Source organism: Leptonychotes weddellii, chromosome 11 (assembly GCF_054177405.1).
Source record: "Leptonychotes weddellii isolate Sample4059 chromosome 11, ASM5417740v2, whole genome shotgun sequence".
In the NCBI taxonomy this organism is placed as follows: Eukaryota; Metazoa; Chordata; class Mammalia; order Carnivora; family Phocidae; genus Leptonychotes; species Leptonychotes weddellii.
In genome coordinates, this window is record NC_138379.1 from 78,014,097 (window position 1) to 78,031,118 (window position 17,022).

Genomic DNA, 17,022 nt, shown 5'->3' on the forward strand with positions numbered 1-17,022 from the left:
GGTATTTGTGACCCTCAGGCATCTTGTCCGGGGAATCAGGACTCACCCATTAAAGCAGGTACAAGGAGCTATCAGGACCTGAAGCCCCACTGGATGGGGCCTCCCTTCCCCAAAGCAACGAAAGTAAGCCCTGGCAGGACTCTGCTTCTAGATGGCTCCATGTAAGGAGGGAAGAGATTCCCAGCCCAAGGCAGTGTTCGGGGAGCAGGCAGAGACAGGGGAGGACGGGGGATGGGTCTGTTCTCCGACTTTGGGTGCAATAGGAACGGTCCCTCAGTGACTTCAAGCCGGCCTGCCAGGGGGCTGTGGGGCCGGCCCTTCTGGGAAAGGGACCAAGCGAGACATGGGCCAGAGTGGGCGGGGGCGGAGGGAGGGGTGCGGAGCACTACAGACAATTCAACACCGGAGGGGAGACCAAAGACAGAGACAAAAGATGGCTTACTTTTGAGAGGCGCTTGTGAGACTAAGACCATGCATGCAAAGGAGGTATTTGGGAAATGGTGGGGAAGAAGAGGAAGAACAAGAAATCAAAAGACAAATCAGGTGGGAAGCCAGCTCCCGTGCCTCCCAGGGGCCCCTTCCCCTCCCCAGGGCCTAGGAGTCAGCAGTAAAGAGAAGCTTTTTGAAGGAGCATCTAGGCAAAGAATATCTCCTGCTTCCCAAAGGACTGAGGAGGGGAGAAGAAGATCTCTGGGAACCCATCCGTAGCCCAGGCCCCCCTGGGGCTTCTGTTATGCCCCTCCTCAGGCAAAGGCCCAGGTCCTCAGGCAGCAGGCAGCACCCTGGGAGCCACCCAGAGGCCCAGTCACCGCCCTCCTGGCCAAATGAGTACCAAGTGGGGTATTACCAAAGATAAGGCAGAGAGATAGAGTCAGGGTGGAGGTTAAAAACACCTCTCTTCCTGAGGACTCTCTCCTGGGCCCTGTATTTGTCCCAAATAATGTCCCCTTCTACCCCAAATTTGAAAAAGGAAGCAGGGCCAGACAGATGAGCCCCCCTGGTCCCCAGAGCACCCTTTTTCCAAATCTCAAGGTCTAGGAGGCTCCCAAGCCCAAAGAGAGAAAACAGTCACTGTGGAATCACACAACGAGTTCCCCGGGGGCCTTCTGAGGGCTCAGCCGAGAAGGTAACACTTAACTAGGGGCTCCCCTGCCTGTCCCACCCTTGCCGCACTGACACAAGGGCCCTGGAGGAAGGGGCTCTCTACCCCGCCCTCCCCCCAGCACTGGCTTCCCTGAAGCCGGCTAACGAGGAAGTGGAGGCCCCGGCAGGGTCCAGCTCACCTTGGAATTTTTGCCGCCACTCCGGCCAGACTGTGATGAGCAGCTGCGCTGCACACCCTGCTCCGGCGTGGACGGGGACTTGTCGGAGGAGTGATCCGAGCCCTTCTCCACCATGGTGTCTCCGTCCGGGCTCTGCGGGGTTGGCGAGCGAGACCGTTTCCGGAGGATGGGGGAGCAGGCCGGCGTGCTGCGGTTTGAGTTACTGGCAGTGCTGCAGGGGCAGATGGAGAGAGGGAGTGGGGTGGGAAGGGAGGAGGAGGGAAGACAAGCAGTCAGGGATGGAAGGCCAAAGCCGGGTCCCAAGGAGCCGGGTCGGGGAGCCCCGGTTAGGGGCTGGGGAGAAACGGGCCCGGCTACCAACTCACGGCACCGTAATACTGCTGCTGGCCAGGAGGGGGCGGTGGTGTCAATGGGAAATGGAAATGGGACTAGAAGGGGTAAGTAGGGCAATTAGACATTTAGATGTTCATCCAGCCGTCCGACCGTCTGTCTGTCCATCCAACCAGATATTGCCAGAGCCCCTATTACATGCCAAGAACCGTCTAGGGAAAACAGAATTTAAGAGCCGAAAGACGTATCAGAGATCATCTAATACTACGAGCTCCTCTCACACAAACACGGCCGATGCAGTTTCGACATTTTGTTTTGCAGAAATGTGCCCATAAAAATGGTCAAGAATAATCCTACTTTTCAAAGCAGTCACATGCATATTATTTCACTAGGTTCTTAAAACATTCCTCCACGGAGGCAGTATGACAAGGGCCATAATCCCTATTTTTTAAATGAAGCCCTATGCATGGCAGAAAGGAGCTAAAGTGTCCTCTGATCGCAGAGGCCTTAGAAACAAAACCTGGGTCTTCTGACTTGCAACTCACGCACTCCGGAGTATTTCCTTGTAAGCTGTGCTGTTCTCCGCGTCCCCGGCCCAGGGTGAAGATGAACACAGCAGAAGTTCTCGCCTTCCAGAGTCCCCACAACCCAACTGCATTTCCAATGAGCATCTTATACGTCCCATGGTACCAAACCCACAGACGCCAAGGCTTATAAGCTATATAAATATTTACTGCTGGATACTGAGCTTGAGCTCTTGATGGAAGAGAAGAACAGAAGATGAAGGAAGAGGGGAGGAAAACTGAACGCAGCCAAGTTCTAACAAGTGTTTGCTTTGCTCTGAGAGGAAGGAGCAAGAGAAGACAAGGACAAGGACAAGGTTAAGTGGGAAAGAGGAGAAATGGGAAGGAAAGCAAGGATGAGACTGCAAACCCAAAGAAAGCACAAGGGCAGGGGTGGGGGGGAGATGAGAAACCCAGGGTCCCTCTCACCCACTCAGTGACTGTCAGAGAGCAGGGTCAGGCTTCGGGAACAGCCCAGATCCAAGGCTGTGAGGGCCCCTTCATCCCAGCCTTCCCTAAGGGAGTGCCGTGCAGGGTGGGGAACATGGTCATTGCATGAAGATCAAGCTATGACCTCAGATGTCCCATGGGACCCATTTGCAATGAAAACCATGTACCTTTCAAGCAGAACCTTCCACCTGGGGATCCTCAGCAGAGAAGGAAGGAAGCCCAGAGCCCAAACAAGCAAGTGTGGGAATGGGGTGGGGGGAGGGTTCAAACTTTTGAAGGAATGTGAAACAAAGGCCAGAGAAAAGGGAGAGGAATGTGACCAGAGGATGTGTGGAGACACGTAAGGTAAGACCCGATGTTTTGCTTCACCCTAAAACAGATTGCAGGTTTAGATCTCACTTAAAATACTAACAGTACCTGTGATTTAGAAAAAGAAGCTCTTCAAGTTCTCACCCCATCCCCACCATCTTTATCCTCTGACCATCCCCCCTACCCCCCAACTCATTCACTATGCAAACCCTGGAGAGAGGAAATTATGTACCTTTTCTTCAGCTGGAAAAGCAGAGAGAGCCTTGGAATGGTGGCAAGGAGATGGTGGGACACGGCCTCCGGGGGAAGCCTCTGGAAACTTTGGAAGGGCAGACTCAGGAGCTCACCCTTCTGAGGTAGCTGCCTCTCTCTTGGGCCAATTTCAACCCATGGCCAAGTACTCCAAGGATTAAACGGTCTTCTAGGATTGCTTTGCTAGAAGAACAGCCAGGAACTCTACCCGTAACCTCAACGCATTTGCCCACAGATATACCAGGGTGTGGATGACGCCTAGCATGTGCCCGTCTCAGACGCAACACACCCACAGCTCGGCTCCAGTCTTTCCCATCAATAAGGGACATCTTGACACATGGTGATTCCAGGTGCAGGTATGGAAAGGAGATCCCTTTATCCTTCTCCAAACTCTCCATCCCCACTGAGAACAGGCTGTTGAGGAGGGATTCAGTGAGGGGTGAGCCCAAAATTCTAACCTGAGGAAACTCACTCCAACTGCCCCAAACCACATGAATCTCACACTCAATGATCAAAATGTCCCTGAGATTCCCTCACCAACTAGTGGCCCCCTATCAGCTGACCAGATGTATGCCACCCAAGGAGACCTCAATTTTGGCTTTCCATACATCCGTCAAAATGTTAGTCGATAAACTTATACTGTCATCTGTCCCTTTAGTCCCTGTGCTTTTAAGCCTACTGATCATCTAGCTGTTCCTGAAGATCTCTCCTCCCCTCCCGGATGCCACACACCTCTTTCTTCTATTCATCTTCCGGCCTCAGACACTGGCTTCTCTCTTGCTAACTCCGCCTGAAGTGTGGTCCTTCCCCAAAGCTGAGTCCTTCACTGCACACACCATCTCCTGCTTCACAGGGCTTCGACTGTGCCTTACAGCAGAAGACTCACTCCCCTACCTGCTTCGGGCCCTCAACACACTTGCTCACTTCAGCCCGGCAATCTGCTGCCGAGGGGACACTCGCTCCAAATCCATGTCTCACAAGCCACTCAGACTGAAAGCCCAGCTTGCTGTCCTTCGTCCTGAACCTCCTCCCGCTTTTGCCCCTTCTCCACGGATTTATCATTCCCGGTCTCTCAGGCTGCAAATCCATGCCTTCCATTTCACCCCACAGTAAGTGAGGCGCTGGATCCCATCAATTCTATTTGCTGAAAGCTCTTTAACCCATCCTTCTTCCCCGTCCTCCCAGGGCCCCTTCCTGAGACTCTCCCAAAATAGTCTTTAAGCAGTCTCTTTCATCTCCCTTTCCTCTCCTGTGCTCATTCACACCTCTGGCATTCAATCATCCTAAATACAAGCCTGATAGCATCTTTCTGCCCAGCCCCCCACCCCAGCATTCACATTAAAGTCTCAAATCCTCAGAATGGAATTTGAAGTTCTCGACTGAAAATCACTTTGACGCTTACCTGTATTCCAATACTTTCTCTCTCCTTATACAATCTTTGAGCGTTCTCATGTATAGTCCTATATATCTTATAAGCCCTGGTTTTCTTAATACCCACTCTCCTCCTCCTGCCTCCAGACTTCCATACCTACCACTACTTGTGTGTGAAGAGTCCTTCCCCGCCCCGTATCTACCTACTGGAGTCCTCTTCAGCCTTTAAGACTCATCTCAAGCCCCACCTTCTCCAAAAAGCTTTCCAAAGTCTCCACACTACTGAACTGACTAGAGCATTTACCATATTCCGCCTGGTGCGCACTCTCAGCAGCACCCACCTGTGCACCTCCCACAAGGCCCAGTGTGATGCTCTGTAAGTAGTTCTGTGCTCAGTAGATGTCCACTGAATCGAGTATCATTCTAGTGAAAGTTTTCACAATCCTCATGGCTTTTGCAGTCCCCAGTATCATGAAAGCTCCCAAGTCTGTGCCTTCAACCTGTTAACAAAAATAGCTACAAGTTTCTGAATGTTTATGAGTTCCTAGCCTGGTGCCAAGTATTTATGATGCACTGTCCTATTTCATTCCCCAGCCAATCTATGAAGTATTAATGGACATGATTATTTGTCCTATTTTTCAGGTGATAAAAGTGAATTACTGACAGATTCAGTAACTCACCCAGAATCACACAGATAGGGTAAGTGGCAAGACTGGGTTTGAAATTCAGGCCTATCTGATGATAGAGCTTGTTCTCAGAACCAGCATTCAGTAATACTTCTTTGCTGGGTGAATAGATAGAAGGATGGATGGGGTGGGTAGGTGGATGGAAAGAAAGAAAGAATCAGCTTCTTGCCTCTAGTTTTCAATCCAATATCTGCTTTGCTATCAAAAGGAACTTTCTAAGAAGTGATTTTGCCATTTTGACCACACCTCCCCTGGTTAAAGCCCTCTACGGTTTCCCATCCCCTTAGAATAAAATCTGATCTCCAAACTATGGCACAGAAGTTCCTCAATGATCTTACTCCCAGCTACCTCGGAAAGCTCCATCCTTGGCTACTCCTCCCAGAGGTCCCCCTTCCCCAGCCACCTAGGACTAATTACAAATCCTTGTGCCATGTTCTCTCCCTTCCACATTTTTCAGTGTCTCTCATTCTGAAAATACCATTTCCCCCTCCAACCCTTCCAACATTTACCCTTCAAGACTAAACCCCAACTACCCCCCAACCCCATCCGCATGCTCTGATCCTCCACTATACAAGAAGACACCTTTGGAGCTGTAGTTCTAACTCAGCAAAATCACTATTAGATTTGCTACATAGCTAATCCTCTTTTAAGAGATACCCCATTATCCAGGGAGCCTCGGTGGCTCAGTCAGTTAAGGGTCTAATTCTTGATTTCAGCTCAGGTCGTTATCTCAGGGTTGTGAGATCAAGCCCTGCATCGGGCTCTGTGCTGAATGTGGAGTCTGCTTAGGATTCTCTCTCTCCCTCTCCCTCTGCCTCTGTCCTTCCCCACCCCCACTCACGCTCTCTCTAAAAAGAATAATAATAAAATAAAAATAAATAAAAGCTACCCCATTATCCTATAGGCTTTGGATGTCCTGCTGAGCAAATAAAACTAATCCCATGTATCTCCTAACCCTACACTATCGTGTCTTTGGAGCAAACTCTGTGGTGTGCTGTTAATCCTATCCTGCCACCATTATTAATTACAGTGTCACATTAGGTTTCAAAATCGTGGGAATTTAAAGCCAAAAAGGACCTTAGATTTGCTACAGAAAGGGAAGGAAGACTGATATTGGAGGAGCTACTGGACTATGACCCCCTTCCAGAATTTAGAATACATCCAGCTTGTCACTTCCCATATAAGAAACCTAAGAAATAGGGAAATTAATAAATGCCTGGCCAAAGTGATATGCCTTCATACCTGGATCTTCTGCTCCAGAAACACTTACTGGGCACCTGGCATCACACTAGGCATTCAAGTCCGTAAGGGTGAGTAAGAAAGGATCCTTGTCCCTGGGACATTATAATCGGTAAGAGCCAGACACGCATTCTCCTCCTTTTAACATAAGCCACGAGTGGCGAGCCAGGGAAGAGTCAAGGAATCTTATCTACACTTGAGGGATCAAGAAAGGCTTCCTTGAGGATATGGCACTTGAGACTCGAACGGGGATCTAAATAATGTTAGAGTTAGCCAGGTTAAGGGCATGGTCGAAGGAGGGAAGAGAATGTTCCCAGGCAAAACAAAACAAAACAAACAAAAACCCAGTATAAACAAAGGTGTGAAGGCCTAAAACAGCACGCAATACTCAAGAGCATTACAAGAAACTATGTGTCACTGAGGCGTAACACCCTAAAGCTGATACTTCTAAGATCGCTGTAATTGTCAACTCTCCCCAATAACAGGTCCACTGAGACCCCCACCAGCCATTTCCAACCCACTCACTGCAGGGGGGGCCCAGAGGTCATCCACTCACTTCCCATCTCTCCTTTTTTAAGACTTCCAACAAGGACTTTCTCACTCCTCTCCTGGTTACCTTGCTAACAAATAGCGCTTCCTTAAGTCGAACGACAACACGTCATACTGCATTTTAATCCTAAATGCTTAGGTCTGGGTGGAGTCCTTGAGAAACAGACATATGGGAAGAGGACAAAGGCTCTCTGGGCTCTCTGTAGCATCTCCCACCCTCACCTGAGACATGGGAGCCCCTCATTCTATGCTTTCTTTTCCCGTCCTTATACCCCGCGTGGGTCCTGCGGGCACTAGCAACCTTTGTCAGCAAGCCAGCTCCCTGAGCAGCCATCCGTACATTTTTCAGAACCCTGAGCAGAGCAGAATAGTTAGCTGGGGTTCCAGTGTTCCTCATTCAAGTTCACTTGTGTGCCTTCAGCATCATCATCCCTGCTACCGAGATTGCAAGTCCAGGCCTGTCGCTCTGCACCCGAGCCTCCACCTGCTGGGATGACAGCCGTCCCTTTCCTACTCGCTAGCAAGTTCCACCGGCCTGGCTCATTCCCAGTCAGATTCTCACACCTGGACACTTCGTGTTCACTTTATCTGGTCCCCTAAGCCCAGCCCCGCAATGACTTGTCTGATCCAATGTTCGGCTGGCATTGAAGTATCAAAGCCAGGCCACTGGTGAAAAAAAAAATTTTTTTTTGACTGCCTGATACATTCCAGGGCACCCCAAACTAATAGAGCATTTAATTAGAAATTTCCCAAGCCAGTTTCAAACGAAACATTTGCTTGCTGAGGGCCTGCTTGGGCCATACGTCAGGACGAGCCGCCAGTCGGTGGAGTCGTGTCGGCGGGCTCTGGTTTGAGTCCCAGCTCTGCCACTTGCCATGTGACACTGGCCTCTGGGTCTCATTTTCCCATTTGGACAAACGAGAGATACCAAAATTTTATCATAGGACTGTGAACATCAAATGAAATAACATCCATAAGGTATTTAGTGCAGAGCCTGATACATCATAAATGCTCAGTAAATATGATGGAACTGCTGGTATTATTATTAAGGCAGCTTCTGTTCCTTTCTGTAAAATGTGGGATAAATATCCTTGCCCGCTCTCCCCAGAGGATTATATGGACAAGCTTCAAATGCTCGCAAGCATTACTTCCCATCGCAGGGACCACATCTACCTGGGGTGCAGAATCCCAGTCCTCCCCCGCTCAATAAATGATCATTTCCAAGGGAAGGTCTCAGGAATCTGCATCCTAAACAAGCACCACAGTAGATGTTGCATTCTCAAATTTGAGAGGACTCCCAAGGACGAATCTTGTTAAGTACCGAAGGGTAAGTAACGTTATCTGTCCCAAACAACAGAAACCTGCTTAGGGCTCTTTGAGTCAATCAGCTGTTCAGAGTGTACCAGGTCGGTGAACTTGCTGCAACAGAAAATGAGTTGAGTTTGCCATAGAAACTGGCAATGGAGAAGAATCTAAAGCTGATGGGGAGCGGGCATGGAGACGTCGTTCTCAAGGTAAAGAAGGCCACGACTCTGCACCCAATGGGAGAGTGCAGCACCCAATGGGAGAGTGTCACCTTCTTTTGGTATATGGGGAGCCTGACCATTACCATTAGAATCCACACCCACAACCATGTGACAGGCACCCTCCCTGCCTTTAGGGGCATCGAGTTAAAGCTGATTCTGATCTCTAGCGGTCCCCAGTTCCCAGCAGACAACCATTCCGTGATCCAACTCTGCGCCTCCCATCCCCATGCCAATTCTGAGCTTTCATCAGTAATCCTCCTCGGTTCCTTCTATCAGCACTGCAAATACCCAGGAGAATTAGCCAGCTCCACTTTGAATTTTCCCATAGCACATGCTCAAGTGCCTGAGATAGAAAGCCCCACAGGTGTATTTGCCTAACACTGACATGAATTTACATGCTGCATGCAAATGCCTCTGTTAAGACCATCCACCTAAACTGGTTCCCAATTCAGTTTACTAGGACTCCCTGAAGCAGGCTGTTTTCCAGTTCCTCTCTATACTCCTGGCCTGTCACTTAACCATGTACCCTCATAAAACCACAGCATGGTAAATGGGAAGGGCAGACCCAACAGGAGCTTTGTAGAGGAGGAATATGGCCCAAATCACAAATCCCAGCAGAGCCCCAAATGCCCCTTGGATCCTTCTCCTTAGGGAGCAAAATACCAAGTCACTTAGAAAAAACAGATCTTCCCAGGCCTGCTTCACTCCTTGTTATAAAGTCCTGGAGCTCCTGATCTTGGCCCCCCGCTTACCCATGACAATAAACCCAGTCTCGGGTCCCCAAGGAATGATTGGTGTGGAGCAAGACTGGGAAGGGCTCATTCTGTCCAACCCTCTCCCTGGTGGATGGGAAGCACAGGTCCAGAGAGAGGACAGGACTGTCCCCCAGGGGGTTAACAGGCAGCAGGACATCCCGACACCCAAGCACAGAGGGCTCAACAGCACGAATCTCAGTGGCTCCCCTTCCCCCCCACCCCCCACTTTTTAGGATATTGGACAGGAGGACATTTGAAAGGATGAGAAACGTATAAGAGGAGCTCCTCCTGATCCTGTATGGAACCCACCCTTTGTGGACCTATGACATGGACTCTAAGCCTGAGGACAACTCTGCCACTGGGTCCAGTTCCTTCCTTTGTGGACCCAACCGTGCCTTTGGTGGCAAACTGTGATTACCTGGTTGAAGAACAAGGCCAGGCGGCGACTAGGACACAGATGCTTTTTTGTTGGTGTTGTTTTCGTTTTGTTTTGTTTTGAAGGGCGCAGAGGTTCTCTTCCCAGCTTAGGCCACGGCAGAGTCTCCACCTGGTCCCAGCCCGCCAGGCTTTGGCCTGGACAGAGCAGCCTGCTGCATTTCAGCAAAGGGCAGCAAAGGACAGGGCTCCCGGGACACTGCCTTTCTGCCCTAACACAGTTCACACAATCGCAACGGTGGAGCTCGACACAGAACGGGCCTCCCTCACCTGCTGCAAGAGCAAGATTTTGACAGAGATGAACATCTCGTTCCCTCTCCTCTGTTTGGGTAACTTGCTGAAATGCCCTGGGGGCTTTCCAAGCTGGGCCTTTGGGTGAAGGATACAGGGTGTTCACGAACAGGTTCGGTCTGCAATTTGGAACCAACAAGGTAGAACTAGACGGTTGCCAGGTCAGACTGCTGGCAGAGAAAACTCACAAAGGTAAGCCTGACAATTCTCCACACTCCTTAACTACCCACTTGGTCATCCACACACTGACTCATAGGGTCCACCCTGGCCCAGGCCTTGCCCTCTCTCTGCACGCTGCCCCTCATGAGTCCTCATCTCCGTAGATATTGTATAGGTAATTCAGGTCACTTTCTATGGCCAACAAGCTCCATTTACCCCTTCCTCCTTCCCTATCTTGTTCAAGTAACTATGGAAAGTTTAAAAAAAATTTTTTTGCTTACAAGGGAAATGAAAGGTGGCAGAGCCCATCCAAAAACATTTGCAAAACATTTAATACCTAGAGACATTCTCACTAGAAATCTACTTAAGCCTGGAAGGAATGATTGGTTGGGGGGTGGGGTGGGGAAACGTCCTAGCAGGGACTCCAGTTGTTGATTAATTTATTAATTGACCAGTTAATGTAAGGGCAAGGTCCATGGAAAGTCTTTGGCCAGGCAGAGAAAAAGCAGACCCTCAATTACCCTTCTACTGGTGTTCTCAGTCCAGGGAAGTGATGGGTGGAGAGAGGGCCAGGGACTGGGTAAAAGCTGTTTGCCTTTGCTACTCAAGCCAAAGAGAAGAGATCCCTCATCACAAGGGCTGGAGCCTCCATCCATCCTACTCCCCTGCTCCCTGGCTTTCCTGCAGCTTCTGTTCAGCCCAGAGTTTGGAATTCAATCCAGGAACAGGCATGACAAACACTATTTTTCATTTCCATGGAGACCGAGGCCTGCAATAGAACCAGGACTCCATGCCTGAAATGCCAAAACAGCCTGACCCACTTTTCCCCCTTCCTACAAAAACAAAATAAGTTTGTTTGGGTCCTGCCAGGGCTCGGGGAGAAGCCAGAGCTCCTGTTATCTCTATGGACATGTTGAAGAGGAATGATTTAGAATAACCTTTGAAAACACGGATGATGCTACAGAAATTGTCAGGCATGAACTGCTTTACCCTAAAGGCTCTCAGACTGTACCAAATCCATCCTGCGTCCTCGTCCTAACATTCTGGAGGGAGAGGTTCACATCCCCTAACAGATGTACTTAATGGCCAGCGACACTACTTCTAGAATCTGAACTCAGGGAACTGTTTCTCTCACTTCCTCTTATACCGCTTTCCCCCTCACTGTCTTCTGGCTTCCTTGGACCCTTCTGTTCCTGAGACAAACCAAGTCCACCCCTACTCCAAGATATTTGCACTTGTTGGTCCCTTTTGCCTGGAACTCTTTAGAGAGTTTTGAATTCTGGTTCCTTTTTAACCTTCAGAGTTCAAATGTCACTTCCCTAGAGCAGCTGGTCTTGAAGAACCACTCGCTGGGTCTGAAGTGGCTTCCCTGTCCCACCAATCATTATCAGAGCCTGCCTTTCCCCTCTCACTCTCGGGAGCTTTTTCTGTATCATCACTTAATAAACTTCGATTGCTCAAAAAAAAAAAAAAAAAAAAAAAAAAAAGAACCTGCCTTTCCCCCTTCATGGCATTTAGGAGGAACTGAAATTGTTTTTGTTGTTATTTTGTTAACTTTTTTTTATTAAGCGTGAACATTTTGGTGGGTGGGGGGGCTGTCTGTGGTGTGGGTCCCCGAAGCCTCCAGTATCATGACTGGCACCTGGGACCACAGACTCACGGAATGAATAAAGGAATGAGCTCTTTTTAAAGCCATTCAATCCACTGTTCAGCCACTCTGTTAGACATTTCTTTCTTAAGCCTGCCCCAAATCTGCCTTCTTATAACACCAGCCCACTGGTTCTTATTCTGACTTCTGGATCCATGCAAACTGAAATATGACATCACTTCCAGGTTCTCTGCTGGCCTGGCCCCTTTCCCTCAACATCAGTACGTGTGTCTGAGTTTAAATTCTGAGCTGTTCTGGGCTCTTGAGAAAAATGACTTGATCTCCCTGTGAGTCTGTGTCCCCCGTCTGCCGAATGATCACAACTTACCTTACTAGGGTGAGGAGTGGAATGTTAAAAAGCGAACAAACAAACAAAGCTAATTAGACAGTCCCTCCCCAAAGTAAAGGTCTTCCTATAATTGCTCATCGAGTGAAAAAAGTGTAAGAGAAGCAGGAAGTGAATTCCCAGTGAAGAAACCGAATCTTGTTTCTAAATTTCGTCCTCTCCTCATGGCACAGACAGGGGGTGAGAATTTCAGTTGCTGGTATGCACACCTTCAGCTAGTTCCTCCTTCCATGGGGCTGGGAAGCTAAGCACTTAGGATGGAGCACAAGATGCTGAAATTCATCACAGGAACTTACTGGTGTGGTACCATTTCCTTTCCCTGAGATTATTCACTACAGGACAAACACCTACACTGGGAGACAGTCCTGCGGGGTTCGTGGGCAGTGCTGGCTGAACAGATCTGCAGCAACAGTCTGTCGTCTGAGAGGGACCATAGTGGTCTCGTAATCCACCCCTTTCCCCCCGACCAAATGCAGGAATTGCCTCTGCGAGGCCCTGCACTCACTAGATGGCTTAAGACAGCTCTAAAGGGATTTTTAGCACCATGGTCCTTATTTCTCTCCATGATTCTTGGTGACCATGATCCATCCAGTGCTCCCTGAGCTTCAGTCTTTGGAAATTAAGCTAACTGTGCTGATTTGATGTCCGTGAACAAGCATTTACTGAACACCTACTATGCGCCTCCAGCCCCGAGAAACCTATTCATCCTGAGGGCCCCACAGGGCAGTGACTGTGTCATGGTTCTATGTAGATACACAAAGATTAAACACACAATATCAAACATGATTATGGGCACACGGTAGGGACTTAATACTTTTAAATTTGACTCACTATCAGTCTCAGCCAAATCTAAGTACAATCCCACCCAAAGTATTCCAGAAGCCTCAGCACTCGGAAGAACGGGACCTTGTGAAAGCAGAAAGGCGCTAAGCTATCCCAGGAAGCCCCTTCCTTGAAAGAGATCTCCAATCCACTGGGAGGCCACAAACCACTGGAACAAGGCAGGGAGGCGTTCAACTGAATAGAACTTCCTTTGCCCCTCAAGGGCCCCTCCCCCATCCTCAGCAAGAGAAATGTTGCTACTAAAAGTGAAAGGAACTCGGGCACGACCCATCCATCCATCCATCATCCATCCATCAAACAAACAGCTGAGGAGACCACACTCCATGCCAGGTAATGTTCTAGGCATTAGGGATACAGGCTCTCCCTCTAAGGAATGCACAATCAGGTGGGAGACAGACATGTAATGAACTAACACCATTATATGTCTGTCTCTCCCATCCAACACCATGTGATAAGAGAGCTACTTGGATTCAATCACAATAGCTTCCCTCACTACCTACCAAGAGATCCAGCCAGCCCTGACTCAGCTCCTTCCCTGTGTATGATCTGATGGCAAACCACTCCTCTCTGAGCTTCAGCTTTAATTATGCGAGAAGAATGAGTGTGGAGGCCACCTAATCCCTTCAAAGACGTGACGGGAGGATGACGAAGAGCATCTCGAGGACACACTGTGAACTCCTGAGGGCAGGAGCTTCTCCGACATAGAGGGACTCAGATCTCAATTAGGTGCAGGATGCAGAAACAAGACCTGGGCAGTCTGGGGTCCTTGTTAATGTAGCCTCACCAGCAGCCTTCCCTCCTCCCAAAAGCTGCTGCCACGCTGTCCGAAGAAAGTTCTTAGCTCGGCAGCCTAGCAGATGAGGAGTGTGTGGGGTGCAGGGGACTGAGAGTGAAGCAGCAGCACTTGGAGCACCCTGCCCTGCCCCCCTCCCCCCGCCCCGCTCCTCCCTAGCCTCGTGGTTAAAGCCAAGTATGGCGAACCCTTTCCAGACTCCCGTGGATTGAAGTCCAGTTGGGATTTACTTTTCTGCTGGAGATCAAACAGAAGCACGCTGAAGAACAACCACTACATTAAAATCACAGAAATTTTAGAATGAAGGCAACTGTACGAGGTCAGCCAATATGCCTATGGACCTAAATCACTCCAGAGAGCCTTCGCCCTACTTGAAAATGTATTCAGGGCACAAAAACCCAGGGCTCCCCTTTGGGATCCTTCATCATTGCCCTCTGCTACCATCAGGAAGTTCCCAATGGTTAAAACAAAAGTCTGTTATAATGCATTTAATGACACTTTCTCCATTCGTTTTCCAGGACCCGGGGTCAGTTCATTAGCTAGAACCCTTCCTCTGTTCCTATCCTCCTTTCTTTGGGTGGAATGATTCCAATTCCCCAAGCCTATTTTCAGAAGTTAAAAGTCATTTCTCCTACAATCTCTCCACCAAATCTCTGTTTAGATTATACCTCAAGTGACAGAAAAGTCATTAATTGACCAATGTAGTTCGGTTCACCTTTGGACAACTCTTTTTATTTTAAGCTCAAACTGTTTCCTGTGGCTTCCTACCAAAGGTTTCTGCTCCCCTGGCAGACATAGAATAATCTAATTCTTTTAAAAAAAAACACACAACTTTATTTTTGAGGCGGGGGGCATGCTAGTGCGGGGGCACATGCAAGGGGAAGAGGGGCAGAGGGAGAGAGAATCTCAAGCAGACTCCCTGCTGAATGCGGAGCCCGACTCAGGCTTGATCCCATGACCCTGACATCATGACCTGAGCCAAAATCAAGAGTTGGACACTTAACTGACTGAGCCACCCAGGTCCCCATAATTCCTCTTACACGTGCAATTTGCACACGGCTCACATGATCCCTAAGCCCTTTCTCCTCCAGACCTGCCAGTCCCTCTGGCATCCCTCGTACAGCATGGCTATAGACCCCGCAGCCACTGGGCTCACTCTCCTCTGAATGAATCCCGGTTCATCCCAATCCCCCTTATACTCTGGAACCCAGAAATGTAATCTCACAGAGAAGTGCTCTGATGAGCTCAGAATAGAGCAGAACCACCACCCCATGTGCTTTTGGAAATCAGAATGCAAACATATATTTTTGGAATCATCTTCTGAATCAGGAGATTCTGGAATTAGTCACTGTTGTCTTATGGGTCTCTAGCTACAGCCTAGAGGCTAAGGAAAATGTATGCATGTGCACCGTATGTATGCATAACCCTACAAGGAACACCCCACCCCCAGTCCCTCCCCTAACCAGACAAACCCACGTTCGGTGTGACGATGAAAAATCCTCCCAGCTCTCACCCCAACTGGGGCTATCTCAGAATTCTGAATGTTTATAGGAATATCTCCAGGCCAGATGCAAAACCACAGACCTTAGAGATTTCTTATCTGGAGATGTCCAGTCCTCAGCAAATGTTTTCCCTCCTCCAAGTCCACAAACATTTGTTCCTTGGACCTTTACAGCTTGACTCACAGATAAGCTGAGGTTTTGCCGAACTGGCTGAGAGCAAAACTGTGAGGTTCTGAGGTCATCAGGAAAACTGAATCCAGCCATGTCTTGTCCATAACCAGGAACCGCAGGGTGCGTGTGTGCAAACACATGGATAGTAAGGGCTGCCTCTCCCTTCACACTCCATCGGGCTTTCCAGTCACACTGTCTAATTTAGGGCCAGCAAACTATGACCTAGGTAGGCCAAATCCAGCCCTCCACCCCGACCGTTTTTATATGACCCACGAGCTAAGAACGGTTTTTACATTTTTAAATGGTTCGGAGGAAAAAGAAGAGTATCTTGTGACATGTGAAAATTGGATGAAATGGAAATTTCAGAGTCCATAAATAAAGTTTTATTGGGAACTCAGCCATGTGCATTCGTTCACAGACTTTGTCTATGGCTGCTTCGGCTGGACAAAGCAGACCTGAGTCGCTTCAACAGAGAACATCGTGGGCCACAGAGCCAAAAATATTTACTCCCTGGCCCTTTCCAGAAACAGCTGGCCAACACTTGGCCTGACCATGTGTGACCTTGCAAAAGGTCTTTTCTGTGAGCCTGCTTCTCTTCCGTCAAGTTGGGGAAGGGGGTGTCTGTGTCCCCCAAACAAAGAACCCGTGCTTGATGACGTCACAAGTTGAGGAAAAGGTCGCAGACTTGCTCCCACCTGCAGAGGAAAAAGCCTACGCAGGACCAGGAACGAGAGGAGGTTTCTTCTAGGTAGTATAGAAAAGCTCCCTTTCCTTCGTTCTTTCCCAGTGGGGTACAACTTTCCATGGCCTTGACGCTGACACAGTTCTGCCACGGGCAGCTCCCCAAAAACATCCCTTTCTCCTTTCCCTTCTTTCAAGGCCAGCTTTTTCCACCCTGGCCCTAAACCTCTCTAACCGGTGAAGTGCCACTCAAGGCCAGCGGGGGAGAGAGGGAAGGTGGGAAGCAGAGAAGCCAAGGGGGTGTCCACAGAAGCACAGTCTGCTAGCAAGTGTCAGAGAAGGTCAAGAGGCAAAGTTCCCTTTCCCCAGCCCTGGCTGAGAGCTTGGCTGAGCCCCAGGGAGACAGAGAGCTTCGAGTCCTCCCCCACCCCTCCACTTGCCTAAATCAAGCAAATAACTAACAATGCAAGGAGGTGTGGGGGAGTAAGGACCAGCCACTGGGTATCTATTTTCTGAAAACACATGGCAAATCTCTGCGCCAAATGCCCGCTAAGCCAAAGAATAAACAAATCCCTTTATTTCCCTGAGACAGGAGCTATTATCGACTTCCCCTCCGGTCCTCTCCTTCCGCTCGCCAGATCCATTGGTCCCATGGTCCTCTCCCTGTCGGAAAAGCAGCATCTGTCCGTATCTGAGAGGATGGGCTGCCTTATAAGCCTCCAGCCTGCCTCCTTTCCCTTGCTAACCTCTGCTCTGGTCCCCGAGCCCCCACCAGGGGCACCCCGGAGCTAAGCTGGTAGGTGGAGAACAGGAGCACATGACCTGTCCACACCTCCCCCG

The 17,022-nt window shown here is 49.4% G+C and overlaps 1 protein-coding gene across 5 annotated transcripts in view; it reads right to left on the reverse strand.

The window, feature by feature from the left end:
* GRAMD1B (GRAM domain containing 1B) overlaps positions 1-17,022 on the reverse strand; it is a 205,749-nt gene that overhangs the window by 43,521 nt on the left and 145,206 nt on the right. For all 5 annotated transcript variants that reach the window (XM_081799246.1, XM_081799245.1, XM_081799249.1 and 2 more), the window contains exon 2: positions 1,284-1,494. In XM_081799246.1, the coding sequence (XP_081655372.1) occupies positions 1,284-1,494 (211 nt within the window). The remainder of the gene's footprint in view (positions 1-1,283; positions 1,495-17,022) is intronic.